Below are 14,702 nucleotides of genomic sequence, written 5' to 3'. Positions count from 1 at the left end.
TTCTTCTACCTGCCTCACGGCTGTTACTTAAGCACAGTTACACGTTCTTCCAAGCTGTTCAGTATTCTTCCTCGTCTGACGCGAACGCTAGCAGTTTTTAATGCATGGAAAAAGTGTATTGAGACCGTTCGCCGTTGCGTGATTCGGTAATCAAAACATTGTGTAGGTTTCTTTAACAGGGCCACAAAGCCGGAAAGGGAACTATTTCAGTGATTTTGAATAGTGATGTTTTTCAACTCACCTATAGTTCCCGAAACATTTGCATTAACCATGCAATAAACTGAACATCTGACCTGGAATTCTAGAGCCTTTTTCGTTGGCCAATCGTTATGAGTTGTCACCGTTCAGTAGACCGAGCGAGAACGTTTCAGTTCACCACAGCGGACGCGGCATCGATGCCGTTGACGCAACAATTTTCTTTTAGAAAAAAATCCGACGTGATGATAGTTCCATCACTACAAGCCGTCAAACGGACGGCCCCCAACGCTCGCTATTTCGACAGTATTAAAACCCTTTTCCGGTAAAAAACAAAACGTGTTGATTGCCATGATAGTTGACATAATTTAACGCTTCGCAAATTTGCAGATGGAAAGGAAGTATATACAGATTAGTGTGGAGACATTTTCTGTTGTATTACATCCTTTACGTGGCATTGTCGCTCATTTACGAGTTTGCTTTGAACAACAACGGGAAAAGGTGAACTGCATTCTGAATTGCTTTCCTCGATATCCCTGAACTTCATGTCCCTTTTTATCTGTAGACATTTTGAAGCGGTGACTCGGTATTTTTCTAAAAGCGCTTCTACGCTCAATTTGATGATTATGTTGGGATTCTTCACATCCACAACGCTACAGCGCCTGTTCACAATGCAGACGGCCGTGCCCGGTACTGCGAAAACAATTTCTACCTTCCTTATGTCGTTGAAAACGGACCTTCCGGAAGTATGTTGTCACATGATCGTGTATTTACACATTGCTGAATGTTTTTTTTGTTTGTTTTTTTCGCTAGGGTTCCATCATCGTATTCCAATACGCCCGTTGGGCAGTGCTCAGCTGGATATTGGCCCTCCGGAGCGTTTGCAAACCGCTCCGCAAGAAGTATCCGGACATGATTTCCCTCCAAAGAAAAGGTGAGATCCTTTTGTTACAGTTTATGCATTTCCATTTTAATGTGATAAATGTGTTCTGCATTAGGACTCCTTCGACCGTTTGAACGACTGATTCTCGAACGGGCTGAAACAGATGGAGAACTCACTCCACGTCCTTTGATCGTCATTGATTGTAAGTACGAGATGTAACTTTTAGCTCGATTCAAACGAGTTTGAAACCCTCTTTATTTTCAGGGATGCTGTTGTTGCTGAAGGAATGTTTAACGTACGGTCGCTACAACAACAAGTCGAGCCATCATAAAAATGTAGAAATGTTGATGGCATTTAAAAAGAGCTGCGGGAACATGATCAAATTCGCCACCAAAAATATGCCCCATGCCGTCATCCAGGTAAGGAAGAAATGGTGAAAGGTATCAAGTTTAAAATTAAAGATGACCTCCAATTCCCGATGCTCGTTATAGGCTGTTATACTAGCCGTCTATTATTTTGGGTTAGTCACCATGTTGGCACGTGATTTATCGTCGCCATTACCGATACCCTATCAAAGTCAGCAAGCCGGAAAACCTGATGCACAAGGTGAAAGTTTTAACGAAAACTCTGCAGACGAAATTCTCACGTACAAGGACACTAGCCGTCCCGATCAGGACGTCATCGTAAGGGCCATCATTTCGTACGCCCCAATCATGCCACTGATGCAGGTGATACCGTTCGGTGGATGACAACATTTCATTGAAACTCTAACCGTGTCTTGTGCAGTTTTTCATCTTCTTTGCGTGGCTGACATTCGGCCGGATGGCTGTTAACCCTTTTGGCGAGGACGAAACCGACATCGACATCGAACAACTTCTTCAAGCTCACATTGATGTAATTCTGGTTGTTGATTATTGGCTTTCTTATTCATGTTTTAAACTCTTGTTGCTTTACAGGACTATAGACGATTAGGCACTTTGTATTCCCTCAAATTGGAAAACTTGTTTCCTGATTTAGTAAGGCCCTTATTCGTCCAGTTACCTGTTTCAATGATCTATGACTGAATTTATTTTTATTTTTCAGCCACAAAAGCGATTCTTCGACGTGGCTGAACCACCGAAAGATAATGACGGCCAAGCATCTAAGGCTGAAGAGATTCCAGAAACTAAACCTCCAGTTTTATACAAAATGGCTTCGTCACCTGAAATCGGTTCGTTTTCCGTCCTGGGCTCTACAGCAAAAGACGAAAGGAAACGCAAAGAGACTGCCCTTCTGATGCCTAATAGAGATGCTACTTGCATTACAATCGATGATACCGATTATGTTCAAGCACGAAATAACTCTATGTGGTAATAGAGGGAATACTTAGCCATACAGTTAGCAACTGTTGATTCTCAATCTGTTTGTAATTGTTTAATGAATTTAGTGTTTCAATTCCACAGTTAATAGCTTAGCATGGTGTAAGCTATTACGCGTATTGTTTATTTAAGTATAGCGGTTTCCAAGGTGCATTTAGTTATTGAATAATACTGGCACTATGGATAAGGGATGAGCGCGTTCGTGGTGTCCGTTGAACAACGGCAAGTCCGTAACGGACAGCCATAAATCTAAATGTAAAACCAAATTCAGGAAAAAAAATAATAAAACTAGTTTTTCTTGCCATTGGATGATCCTTGAATTTCGAAAAACAAAGTGGTTTTTTTGAATGGGTAGAAACGGATTCTTTTTGTTTTTAAGGATTTTGTCCTAGACAAAAACAAAATTGTGAGTGAAAATAGAGAAAGCCGTAACGGTGTCACAAAAGGGCGTCGGCCTTTCAGTGAGAAAAAAGAGAAAGATCTAGCTAGCCCTCAAGAGATCTAGAGCAATTTTCCCTTTTTTTCGAGGCCATGAGATCACGCAGTTGTATCTGCCTCTTTTTTCTTTATCTCTTGTTTGATGGTGATCAAAACCAATCACTTCCGCAATAGTTTTCTTTTTTATTATCTTTTGAAAACTGTTTAGCCACACGCCCGCAGTCTAGAATAGAACAATTTTTTAAAGATTAACGTCTATAATAAAATCTTGTAGGCCTTTTGATACCTCACGTTCCACTGTAGCCATAGACGTTTTTTTTTTTTTTGGCAGCCCACTCCTTTTGCCTTTTTGGATTCTATTTCAAACCCATAGAAAAACGACGAGAAAAAAAAATAGTTGGGGAAGGGTCAAGAAAATCGATTTGCTTGCGGCCACTTGTTTTGTCAATGAGGCTGAAGTGATGTAGGTCGCAGGCCAGCAGACTGCTCCGAATCATTTGTAGACGAAATAATTCATTCTGTAAGCCCATTGGTAATTAGGTCGTCCTTTCTGTGAAACAGCATCAGACCCAGTTTTGGCGTTCAGCTGATTCGAGCAAGATCAACGGGAGCCAAAGGGCGGGGCTCGTCATATCTGCCGATTGTTTTTTCGTGCTCTTCCGGGATTCCTCAAGTGAAACTGTTTTGACTGTTTAGCGAAACTCGCCCTGCCCACAGTCTCAACAAAGAATTCATGGCGATCGGCTGCCGTTTGATACTGATGCCCTCTCACCTGCTTAGTTAGTTAACCTGACATCCGCTGTAAAGATTGACTGATCTAACCACCATGATGCACTACGAACGAAGCAAATCACAAGTGTTCCAAGTGCCATCCGCCTTAGCGGTGGCACAAACTGCTCCCGATGCCAACCGTTTCGGAGAATGTATTTGCATCCTAATGCGGTACGTAATCACACAAGTCTACACCTTGTAAGAGTTTACCTGTAGTTCACGTCACGTTAGCACGATATACATCAGGTAACCCTGTGACTCCCTGAAAGGTGACTGACTGGGCCGGCTGATGTGAATGTACAAGCTACTTACAAGGAGCCAATTAACGTGTGGGATATACAGTGTCATTGTGTCTCATCTGTATGCAGGTGGAAAGGAAGCATTTACAAACTGGTATGGCGAAACTTGTTGCTGTACTACGCGCTCTATTACATGCTCACTATACTGCATAAATTCATCCTTGATGAGGACGGACAAAAGTAAGGATACACCTTTCTATTTGCCCGTATTTGTGTATATAGCCATGTTCACATCGTTACGCACCGTCTATGTCGTGGTAGTTTGTTCATGTACACAGTATGAGTAATCGGTATTTATCTCGCATGAGTACGCAGCGCGAACATGGCTGTACGCCAAAAGGAATTATCTGTTAAAGAAGCTCTTGCATAATCACTGTTGTCTTTGTTATAGAACATTTATGGCGCTGGCTAAATATTGTTCGAGAAATGAAAATTCTTTTAATTTCATGATCATGCTGGGCTTCTTTACGTCGACGGCAATGCAGCGTCTCTTCTCCATGCAAACGATGATGCCCGGCACGGCTAAAGTCATCGGCTGTTTTACTTTAGCAATTAAACCAAATATGCCTGAAGTAATTAATCAATTCTTACTTTAATTAAGAAAAACCTGTAGCTTATCTTGATAGCAAAGTACGCCCATTTTTTGTTCATTGTCACGTAAAGGGCCCGTTCATAGTTGAACAATTTGCTCGTTGGACTGTCATAGCATGGATTTTAACATTCCGTTTGGTAAGCAAACCATTGCGCGACATGTATCCCGACATGTTTTCACTTCAAACGGCTGGTATGTATTAATGGATTTTTTTTTTCTGCAAGCTGTGCTGACGTCTTTTAACAGATTTTCTCTTTTATTTCCGTAATCCAATCTAAGGAATCCTTCGAGATAAAGAGAGATTAATTTTGGAAAGGGTTGAAGCTGACGCTGAAAATTCCACACCACGACCTTTAGTGGCCATCGATTGTAACTTTATCAATAATTTAAATACAGAATTCAGAGCAAAACATTTTGTGATTGGAAAAAATTAGGGATGCTGCTGCTGCTCAAGGAGACATCGACGCACAATCGTTTTGCCGAAAAATCCAGCCATTTAAAACTTGTTGAAGCTGTGCTTGCCTTCAAGAAAAGCTGCGGGAACACGATCAAAGTTTGATAGATTTCTTTCATGTATTGGCTAACTCTAATTCTGTTTTCGTTTGAAATGTTCGCACAACAGTTTGGAACCCACAACATCCCACATGCACTTATTCAGGTATGATATGGTTAGCGGGATAATTTAGACAATTTTTTGAAATTCCAGGTTTAACTGATGCATGGTTCTAAAGTTGAAAATTTCGAACCCATGTAGCGCGCATTAAAATCCTTATTTTTATAGAATAGTCATTTTGGTGTGAACGGATCTTTACTTGGATATGTTTCATTGTCTCTTTTGTCTAGAACAGGCTGCTATCATAATGGTTTACGCTTTCGGATTGCTTACGTTGATGGCGCGTAACCTAGAAGACGACAGTGATGAGGAGAATCATTTGGCAAACAACATCGTTTCCTTCTTTCCTATTTTACCTAGCATGCAGGTGATTTCCAAATTTTATAGCCTACAAGAGGACACGATACCACGCTCAGCAAAATCCCTTTTGATTTTACATTTTAAATTTAGTTTTTCATTTTTCTTGCCTGGTTGAAATTTGGACGAGCCGCCGTAAATCCGTTCGGAACTGATGAGACCGACATTGACATCAAACACCTACTTAAAACTCATATTCAGGTTTAGAGACACTTAAGTACCTTAATGATTCGTATATTGAATTTCATTTTCTTGTATTGGGGCAGGATTCCCTTCGGCTAACAAGGCTCTATACTCAGAATCTTGAAGACTTTTTTGGCACTATGGTAAGAGTAACGTTAAATCAGTTGCAGTAAATACTAGCCTAAGTTTAACACAATTTATCGATGGACGTTTTCAGCCGCATCACCAGTATAACGAAACAGATGTTGTCCATCTCTGACGTCGATACACATTATCCTATAGCATTTTCAAGTTTACATGAGCTTCGGGAGATACACTTTGATGACGTATCACACATTTAATAACCAATCGTACCAGTGAAGCAGATTTTATTCCTTGGATTGACATGTATAAATTTGTACGAGAAAAATGGAAATAGAAATATATAGGCGTGTATCCAGTGGAACATGCGCCAGGATTTATCATAACCCCTCAAGAGCTTCGTCCACGCAATGATAAATTTACCAGGGTGGTTAATAACTTTTTCTTACATTTTCTGCACATACTTACCGGTACTAGAACTCGCCTCACACCAAACCTCCACGAAGCCAAACCTCAACTCGCATTGGGCACCTGACGAGAAAGATTCACCTTTAGGATTCGTAAGTAATGAAGGAATGTGTGTGCTCAGTAAATTTTGATGTGTGTGAAATAAAATGCTAAACACATATTTGGATTAGAAAAAATTTAATTTATTTGGCTTGGAATTTGTCGAAATGTAGAATTTTGTGGAGTAACGTTATCATGAAATAAAATATTGACAGAATATGAGAATGGAATTTGAAATATGTACATAGGCAATTGGGAATGGAATTTAGAATATGTACATGAAAAATGGGAATAGAATTTCTTTGCGGACTATTTACAGATTTAACGCGTTAACGCGTATGAAGAGAATGAGGATGACATAAACAGCCAGCTTAAACATTTTTGCATTTAAAGTTTGTGGGATAATGTGATATGAATTCCATCATGTAGTCAGCCGAAGGTACAAGTACCATGTTCGATGGAGCGGCATTAACCCAGTCAACTTTAAAACAACCGGCAGGTTCAGGTAGCGTTACCTGGTTAGGATATAAACGTTCACCGTTTACAAACAACTTGATTTTCAGTTTTCGACCACCAATAAGCGATCCGTCGTAAAGTAGGAGAGCTTTTCGAGAGTCGTTGGGATGGCAGAAAATCACGTTGGCCTTACCACTGTAAAGGCCGTTCTCATTCACTTGCATGCTGAAGAATCGCACGGGTCCTGCAAGTTTTTCAAAGAAGCCCACAACCTCTTCGGAAGGTACTGAAAAAGGAATGTTGGACACATGCAAGTACTCTTCGTCTGGTTGTCTTTTGACTTCATAAGAAGGTGCAGGAACGTAAGGCCGAATGCAGTCCATAACGAAAACGTAAGGAAGGAAAGGTGGATGACCATCTTCCAAACGTTTCAATGGTGCTTTCTCCTCAGATTTCTCGCTGTTAAGCTGGACCGATTCGGCGTCTGCGGATTTGGCCACAACAGATGTATGGTTGTAGACAGGTGTCACTAGCGCCAGGGAATGTGAAGCTGCCTCGTGATCATCTGTTGCGATGTCATCGACAATTTCCGCCGACGAGGGGACATCATTCATCAACAACGTGGACCCTCGTTTTTTGGCCTTTCGACGCTCCTTCAGAGCGGCATTTCTCTTTTGTCGTCTCGATGGTAGAGGCACAGTGGAAGATTCCAATGGCTGTTCGGTAGGAGCAGTGGCTTCATCATCCAACGGTTGAGAGGTAGGTTCAGAGAGGACACTCTCCGTAGTAGGTTGGATTTCGTGGGGCACTGCTCGTCCAAAGGCTTTCCGAACGGTGATTCGAGAAACAAAAGATACTCCGAGCACGTTTTCAGCGACTGGATGGCGTGGGCCGTCGTCGCGTTTGGTGGTCGCATAACCCTGATGTACTGGGCGACCGGTGGTGCTGGCAGGGATACGCACCGGGATTCGAGAACGAAACAATTTTACCTCTTCTGGGTGCTTGAGGAGTGCAGAAGCGTATGGTGGCGTCTTAACTGCAAGAGGAGATGTTGAACGCGCCTCTGTCGCGGAAGGTTTCACAGGAAGTGCAGATGTGGCAGAAGTAGTCGGCTTGGCAATGAACTTGCGAATGCACGATGGTATGGCACAGCCACGCACTTCTGGAAAAGTCTTCTTCTTCCCCGGGAGTGGTAGTGGGGCTGGAAATGCTGAGTTGAAAGGCATTTCGATGAAGATGACGATGGAGGATAGGGAGTGAAGAACGAAGAGAGATGGAATAGCTCTGAAAAGAACTGTTGATGAAGACTGAAGTGGATGCTATGAGAATACGAGGAGGTTTGACACGAGGTGTGGCAAGAGGTAACTGCGAGAATTCGGAGAAAACTGCGATTGCTCTTAGGACAAACGGCACTTCTTTTATAGGAACCATGGTGGCTATCACCCACCATTGTAACGGTCACTTCAGGCTTACTTTGTGACTTTTGACGAAATTTTGTCAATTTATTGCATTCCAGTCCACATTTTCGTGAAGTTAACATTTTTTCCCAAAAAAATCAAAATAGAAATAATTGTTTTTATCAACCTAGCAATATTAAAACACGGTTAATTGGTTGGGTTAGTCAAGTTGTAATTTTGTCAGATTACCGATGGATGATGTGGCAATGCCGTTTCACAGACAGCAGTCTGTGCACGCAAAAATTGAAAGTAGTTGAAAGTTAGTAGACGGGCTAGTTAAAAAAATAACTAGATAATTAATTCTATAGATACTTAACTAGAGTAGAAAACTAACAGTTAACGACCCCTTGTGATACACCAATAGTTTGAATTTGAAATCGATCAGTATATTGCTATTTTGACATTGCATCACAGTGCAGAGTGATCTCGGTCAGTTAACGACGTGTCAGCAGATCAGTACCAAGCCTGGCGATGAATGTAGTAATGTTTTCAAGGAGACAGGCGAATGTTTCATCACACCATCTCTCACCACGACAGAAAATTCTAACAAGAACAATTCAAGGAACAAAAAGAAACTACGAAGAGGATCCTGATGTTTGGTTGCCCGATCGCCGTAAGTGTCATACTGCACATTATTATGATTAAGGTATCATTTAGGCAAACTGTAAACAGAGTGGAAAACTATCACGTTCATACGGCAGTTCAGTTCACCAACACATTAGGACTCAACTACGTCATTTATACGTTTTATGTGACGAAAATCTGTCTCACTTTTTAGCTCGACTTAGCAAATTTATGGGTGGCCCTCGCTCCTTTTTTTGTTTTTGTTTTTTGTAGTTTATTTCATGTATGGACAATATTCCATGGAAGCTTGTGGGCAAATTGGATCCTTATTCGTACAACTTTTCGAAACGTGGTAGAGATAACTGGCCATGCCGTGGGCGCTTCATTGAAAGCAAAGGTCTCCACTTGCAAACAGTCTCCAAGGGACATCCACCGTAAACGGCTGGTAGCGAGAAGGCTCCTACCATCCCCAGTGACAGACTTGTGCATCAGACTGCAATATTTTCATTGTGTGTACTAAAAAAATTTAAAAACAAATAACACCAGTGATGCATTACGATAAAAGCAAGTCGCAAGTTGTTCGTAAAGTAAGTCAAGTGCCATCCGTCCTAGCATTGGCTCAAACTGCCCCGGATGCCACACGTTTTGGTGAATCCTTTCGCATTCTCTTTAGGTAAACGTTCAATATTATCTGTTATTTAAACAGCTTTGTAATGTTTTCATGTCGACACTTTTCATTTTAAAAATGTTACTTCTTTTTTGTATTCTAGATGGAAGGGAAGCATTTACAAGTTCATTTGGAGAGACTTGTTAGTATACTACATTCTTTTTTACCTGCTGTCCATCCTGCACAGCGTTCTAGACGACGATGGAAAAAAGTAAGATAATATTACATTAGGCTATTTTGGACGTTTTGGGGAACAAAACGTGTGTTCGAGGCCGTAGAGAGCGGACCCGAAGCCATCTTACAGCTACATGCTTACGCCTATTTAGAACTAGAGATAAATACCAAATGTTCCAATTGGTTAGTGAAAGCTCGCTATGACCTTGGCTTTGTTCAGTACATATGAGCTTTAGCTTAAACTCTATGCCCGAAAGGGGCTTCACATACGTAACATTAACTTGTATCTTGTACTTTTGTGTTAACAGAACGTTTCAGGCTTTGGCGAAATACTGCTTAAAAAATTCCAATTCTATTAACCTAATGATCATGTTGACATTTTTCACGACAACTGCAATGCAGCGTCTGTTTTCCATGCAAACGACGATTCCAGGAACGGCTAAAGTCATCACCTGTTTCATCATGTCAGTCAAGCCAAATTTACCGGAAGTAATTAGCGATCACTGCAATCACGTTTAAGTTTACAACACAGAGCTTAAATGGGAATCTTTGTTTTCTTTATTGATATCCAGGGTCCAATCATCGTTGAACAGTTTGCACGTTGGACAGTTTTAGCGTGGATTTTGACTTTTCGTGTTGTTTGCAAACCATTGCGCACAATGTTTCCCGACATGATTTCCCTTCAAGTGGCAGGTAATCTTTGCCTAAAATCTTATACACCTTATTCGTCGTAGTACGTTATAAATCGAATTCCGTATCTTTAGGAATCATACGTGAAAAAGAAAGGGTAATCTTAGAGCGAGTGGAGACCGAAGGAAACAAAACACCCCGTGCATTGGTAGTTATCGATTGGATGCTGTTGTTACTCAAAGAAACTGCGATACACAATCGCTTTGCAGAAAAATCTAATCACCTTAAGGTTATCGAAATGCTAATGACCTTCAAAAAAAGCTGCGGGAACACCATAAAGGTATGATTTTTATTTTAAAGAGGTATATACCTTCGATTTATCTAACGAAGTATTTGAAATGAAAAGTTTGCAACGAAGAACATTCCCTACGCGCTAATTCAGGTACGAAGAAACTTTGATGAGCTTTCAGCTTGTAGAAAAGAGGCAGTATTAAATGTTTTACGTTTAAGGCTGCCATTATAGTCGTCTATGCGTATGGTTTAGTCACGTTGATGGCTCGGAATTTTGAAGAAGCTGGCAGCAGTGGCTTTCTGGAAGGCATCGTTAACTATTTTCCTGTTATTCCCAGCATGCAGGTTCTTTATTCAAATTTATTGTTTACTCCATATTATGAACCGAATCAATTTCGTGTTATTCCTTTTGCCCAGTTTTTCATTTTTCTCATCTGGTTGAATTTTGGCCGCACTGCAGTGAATCCATTTGGAACTGACGAAGAAGACATCAATGTCAAGCACTTGCTTGAGACTCATATTCAGGTACTATTAGATTATCGATGATGCTTTTCTTTTTAGGTACTATTCGATTTTTCTTGTGTGATAAGGATTCTTTTCGCTTGGCGAATCTCTACACACAGGATTTGGATCAAATCTTTGGTGTCATGGTTAGTAAAGCTATCTTCCTATTGAATAACTGCTTCTTTATTTGATTTGTTACATTTTTGAATTTAGCCACAGCAACCATACAACGAAGCTTCTTTACCCCAAAATACTACTCCTGTTGGGAAATAGTGTACGATGCTTGCAAATAAACCAAATTTGTTTGTGTAAATTTGCCTGGCTGGAATGACATAGCAACTTGTCGCAGCCAACGCTCGCCATGTTTGGATGTATGTTGACCCATACAGCTACATTGGGATCAGGATTAATCGTTTATCAGGTATTATCTACAATGCTGGCCATCTTAAAAATTTTCTGCTAAGGGGAGGACGCAAAAAGAAACCGTCATTACCGCTGTGGAAGAAATCACTGTATCGCTATTTACGGATCCCCCATGAGGTTCATTGTCCTTGACAAACAAGACATCTGCTTCCTGGGTAACTAAACCTGTTGAATCGTTGCATAAATGACGCTGTTTTTTGCTGGACCACAAGGAATCCTACCGCGAAACAGAAAGTTTTGGTTTGAAGTTCACTAACTTCCATAACGTTAGTGTCCTCTCCTTCGGCTATGGTGTCTATCTTATGCCGGATGCCTAACAAGGCCACCAGAAGCCAGCAGGCAAATTTGTTGTTATTTTTTTCATAACGTGTATGGTGTACCGAATCTGGTTGATTTTCTAACATTCTATGCTAATTTGATGAAGCCCACTGCTTCTGGCAGCAACAGTTGTCTAGTTGTAACAGAGGACCAGAGATCGATGGTTGGTGCTACCACTGGTGAAACGTTGCAGCTATCATTTGGATTTAAATTTTTGATCCAAATTTGGTTCCAAGAAATTCCAGAATGCAGATCTCAGGGAAACCGCAAGCATTGCGTAGAGTAAGCCTAGTGCCGTCAGTGCTGGCATTTTCTCAAACTGCTCCAGACGCCAATCGTTTTGGAGAATCCATTCGCATACTTTTACGGTAACAATCTCTAATGTATGTTGAAAAGTTAACTTTATTACATATTGTGTGTTCTGTCCTTTCTAATGCAGATGGAAGGGAAGCGTTTACAAGACAATATGGAAAAACCTCCTAGTGTATTACGCACTCTATTACTTGCTCACTATTTTACACAATTTCGTCCTCGGCGACGATGGCAAAAAGTAAGTAGTTCATTGTTCATTGCATTTGTTTAAAAATTATTTTCCCCAGACAAGAAGAACGTTCAGGGCCGAAGCTAGCACGAAGCCGTCAACTCGCTCATGCAAACAGAAAACCGCAAGTTTTAGTTTGGTTTCCACAAAGAGAAGAAAAAAAAGGAAAAATTCATACAGTTAGCTCTAGGGCGCGGCTAGAACAAACTTTGTTACACAGTAATTGTGCAAGTGTGGCGACCCTGATCTTATTCAATAAGCTTTTACGAAATCGGCCTAGATACATACTACATTCGATTATTTTTGTATGATTGCAGAGCGTTCGTGGCTTTGGCAAAATACTGCTTACGCAACTCCAATTCCATCAATCTAATGATTATGTTGTCGTTTTTCACGTCGACCGCTTTGCAACGCCTTTTTACCGTGCAAACTATGATTCCCGGGACAGCTAAAGTTATCACGTTCTTTGTTATGTCGCTCAAACCGAATCTACCTGAGGTACAATTGGCTTACTATAATAACTTCGTTTATTTAATGCGCCCCTTTCCTTTTTTTCACGTTTAAAGGGCCCTATTATTGTTGAACAATTTGCACGTTGGACGGTAATTGCATGGATTCTAACCTTCCGCGTTGTGTGTAAACCCTTACGGGCCATGTTTCCGAACATGGTTTCTCTTCAAGTAGCCGGTAACAAGCATAATTACAAGTTCTCTATTGTTTGTTATTATTACGTATTCACCCGCATAATCTTTAACCCCAAGGAATCATAAGAGAGAAAGAAAGATTAATCCTAGAGAGGGTTGAAACTGAGCACAACACAACGCCTCGCGCTTTAGTCGTGATTGACTGGATGATCTTGTTGCTGAAAGAAACCTCGATACACAATCGTTTTACCGAGAAATCTAATCACTTGAAATCCCTCGACGTTGTGATGGCCTTTAAGAAGAGCTGCGGAAACACGATAAAGGTGTTATTGTTTCGTTTTGTTTAACATCTTCATTTTGATTTAATTAAAGTTCTATCGATACTTTGGAAAAAAACCAACAAAAAACAGTTTGCAACAAAGAATATTCCATACGCCCTAATTCAGGTAGGTGTTGCTTGTAATTCTAATCAGTACGTAATAACATCTTACTAATTTGTCAGGCTGCCATCATTGTCGTCTATACTTACGGATTGATGACATTAATGGCTCGTAATTTCGATGATGACGACAGTGCAGGATTCACGGCAGGCATCGTAAATTATTTCCCGATCGTTCCCAGCTTGCAAGTTAGTATTCATGCACAGACGATTGACATAATCAAAGGGTTTTCCCTAAGTACTAAAATTTCTTTGCTATTTTCTTTAGTTCTTTGTTTTTCTCGTTTGGCTGAATTTTGGTCGAATTGCTGTGAACCCTTTTGGAACTGATGAAGACGATATCGATGTTAAACTCCTTCTTGAGACTCATATTCAGGTATTTTCAAACATCTTGCTTTAGTTTGCTTCTTCAATTTAATGGTATGGGAAAACAATTTGCTGTAGGATTCTTATCGATTAGCAAATCTGTATACTCAGGATTTGGAAAGCATTTTTGGCGCTATGGTAAAACTGTTCTGTTTTCTGCACAAGATTGCTTTCTAATTCACTTTATTTTCTTTTAAAGCCTCAGAAACCATATAACGAAGCACCCTCTTCTTAGCTCCCTTTGCCGGCTGAAACGCAACCTTTGCAGAAGCAACCTCACTCTGCGTAAAAATGTAAATCTAATGGATTCCTATTTTTATTTATACTCCTTTTTCAAGCAACTTGCCTCTCCTCTCTCCAAAAACAAGTGATTTTAATTACAGGTCCGATATCAATTGTATAAACGATATTTAACGGTGTTTATAGTTCCGGAATTATAGGGAACTCTTTTCCTCAGCATACAAGATCTTTGATTGGATACATACACAACGGTGAAGAACTGATCACTAAAAGGCGTTCGTGTCCTCCCGGCTGGTGATTTACTGCGTCCAACCATTCCCCAGACGTAAAACGGAAAGTGCTGGTATGAAATAATCCATAGGTTATCCACAGCTAAAATGTCGTGCAAATATCGAACGATGAGTGTAACCACCTTCTGTAATTCGATCGTGATTTGGTGGTCAAATTGCCACCGGCGGTGCCACAACGGCAGCAATTCAGCAATTACTGCTAAATGTGCGCCAATTTCATTCGTGTGGATTACATAAATTCTACAGGATCGACCAAGTTTTTTCAAAAACGAAGGTAGTTTACCCCATTAGTCAATCACGATCCGAAATTTCTTTGACAGCCTACTGGTACCACAGTCTTTTGCCTTGCGTTGTCCAATGTGTATTTGCTCACCATGTCCCTTCACTTTTATTCACCAAGGTCGGCAATGAAAAGGGCAGA

General features: G+C 40.7%; 4 protein-coding genes across 6 annotated transcripts; all 4 read left to right on the top strand.

Moving 5' to 3' along the window:
* The first annotated feature begins 20 nt into the window (after positions 1–20).
* Positions 21–2,515, top strand: LOC130691278 (bestrophin-4-like). Its single transcript, XM_057514202.2, has 10 exons — positions 21–520; positions 586–696; positions 761–941; positions 1,009–1,129; positions 1,194–1,280; positions 1,343–1,497; positions 1,570–1,806; positions 1,865–1,972; positions 2,035–2,094; positions 2,162–2,515. Exons 1-10 carry the CDS (start codon positions 330–332, stop codon positions 2,429–2,431), a joined length of 1,521 nt encoding a protein of 506 aa, XP_057370185.1. The 5' UTR covers positions 21–329; the 3' UTR covers positions 2,432–2,515.
* Positions 2,516–3,325: 810 nt separating this feature from the next.
* On the top strand, positions 3,326–6,125 carry LOC130691358 (bestrophin-4-like). Of its 2 annotated transcripts, XM_057514301.1 has the most exons (11): positions 3,326–3,816; positions 4,014–4,124; positions 4,336–4,516; positions 4,608–4,728; positions 4,816–4,905; positions 4,971–5,089; positions 5,159–5,194; positions 5,385–5,516; positions 5,600–5,707; positions 5,773–5,832; positions 5,907–6,125. In XM_057514301.1, exons 1-11 carry the CDS (start codon positions 3,701–3,703, stop codon positions 5,946–5,948), a joined length of 1,116 nt encoding a protein of 371 aa, XP_057370284.1. In that variant the 5' UTR covers positions 3,326–3,700; the 3' UTR covers positions 5,949–6,125. The 2 variants fall into 2 exon arrangements, with proteins under 2 accessions (XP_057370284.1, XP_057370292.1); XM_057514309.1 differs by lacking the exon at positions 5,385–5,516.
* Positions 6,126–9,161: 3,036 nt separating this feature from the next.
* Positions 9,162–11,333, top strand: LOC130691335 (bestrophin-4-like). Of its 2 annotated transcripts, none has more exons than XM_057514270.2 (10): positions 9,162–9,427; positions 9,525–9,632; positions 9,904–10,084; positions 10,168–10,288; positions 10,360–10,565; positions 10,632–10,667; positions 10,736–10,861; positions 10,934–11,041; positions 11,107–11,166; positions 11,234–11,333. In XM_057514270.2, exons 1-10 carry the CDS (start codon positions 9,303–9,305, stop codon positions 11,291–11,293), a joined length of 1,131 nt encoding a protein of 376 aa, XP_057370253.1. In that variant the 5' UTR covers positions 9,162–9,302; the 3' UTR covers positions 11,294–11,333. The 2 variants fall into 2 exon arrangements, with proteins under 2 accessions (XP_057370253.1, XP_057370258.1); XM_057514275.1 differs by having other exon boundaries at positions 9,286–9,427; positions 9,998–10,084.
* Positions 11,334–11,373: 40 nt separating this feature from the next.
* LOC130691374 (bestrophin-2-like) lies at positions 11,374–14,169 on the top strand. The gene is made up of 10 exons (XM_057514321.2): positions 11,374–12,129; positions 12,201–12,311; positions 12,620–12,800; positions 12,869–12,989; positions 13,064–13,269; positions 13,357–13,392; positions 13,449–13,574; positions 13,654–13,761; positions 13,830–13,889; positions 13,951–14,169. Exons 1-10 carry the CDS (start codon positions 12,008–12,010, stop codon positions 13,984–13,986), a joined length of 1,107 nt encoding a protein of 368 aa, XP_057370304.1. The 5' UTR covers positions 11,374–12,007; the 3' UTR covers positions 13,987–14,169.
* Positions 14,170–14,702: the final 533 nt, after the last annotated feature.

Source organism: Daphnia carinata, chromosome 1 (genome assembly GCF_022539665.2).
Source record: "Daphnia carinata strain CSIRO-1 chromosome 1, CSIRO_AGI_Dcar_HiC_V3, whole genome shotgun sequence".
NCBI lineage: Eukaryota > Metazoa > Arthropoda > Branchiopoda > Diplostraca > Daphniidae > Daphnia > Daphnia carinata.
The sequence above is the reverse complement of the archived record's forward strand: the minus strand, read 5'-3'. Positions and strand labels throughout refer to the sequence as shown.

Excerpts from the sequence above, each read along its gene's own strand:
- LOC130691278 (XM_057514202.2), top strand. The coding sequence starts at position 330 with ATGAGTTGTCACCGTTCAGTAGACCGAGCGAGAACGTTTCAGTTCACC. Across the intron at positions 1,281-1,342 it reads TCCTTTGATCGTCATTGATT|GGATGCTGTTGTTGCTGAAG; the intron begins GTAAGTACGAGA and ends CTTTATTTTCAG. Across the intron at positions 1,498-1,569 it reads TGCCCCATGCCGTCATCCAG|GCTGTTATACTAGCCGTCTA; the intron begins GTAAGGAAGAAA and ends TGCTCGTTATAG.
- LOC130691374 (XM_057514321.2), top strand. The coding sequence starts at position 12,008 with ATGCAGATCTCAGGGAAACCGCAAGCATTGCGTAGAGTAAGCCTAGTG. Across the intron at positions 12,990-13,063 it reads GGTTTCTCTTCAAGTAGCCG|GAATCATAAGAGAGAAAGAA; the intron begins GTAACAAGCATA and ends TTTAACCCCAAG. Across the intron at positions 13,890-13,950 it reads AAAGCATTTTTGGCGCTATG|CCTCAGAAACCATATAACGA; the intron begins GTAAAACTGTTC and ends TTTCTTTTAAAG.
- LOC130691335 (XM_057514270.2), top strand. The coding sequence starts at position 9,303 with ATGCATTACGATAAAAGCAAGTCGCAAGTTGTTCGTAAAGTAAGTCAA. Across the intron at positions 9,633-9,903 it reads CTAGACGACGATGGAAAAAA|AACGTTTCAGGCTTTGGCGA; the intron begins GTAAGATAATAT and ends TTGTGTTAACAG. Across the intron at positions 10,289-10,359 it reads GATTTCCCTTCAAGTGGCAG|GAATCATACGTGAAAAAGAA; the intron begins GTAATCTTTGCC and ends CCGTATCTTTAG.
- LOC130691358 (XM_057514301.1), top strand. The coding sequence starts at position 3,701 with ATGATGCACTACGAACGAAGCAAATCACAAGTGTTCCAAGTGCCATCC. Across the intron at positions 3,817-4,013 it reads TGTATTTGCATCCTAATGCG|GTGGAAAGGAAGCATTTACA; the intron begins GTACGTAATCAC and ends ATCTGTATGCAG. Across the intron at positions 4,125-4,335 it reads CTTGATGAGGACGGACAAAA|AACATTTATGGCGCTGGCTA; the intron begins GTAAGGATACAC and ends TCTTTGTTATAG.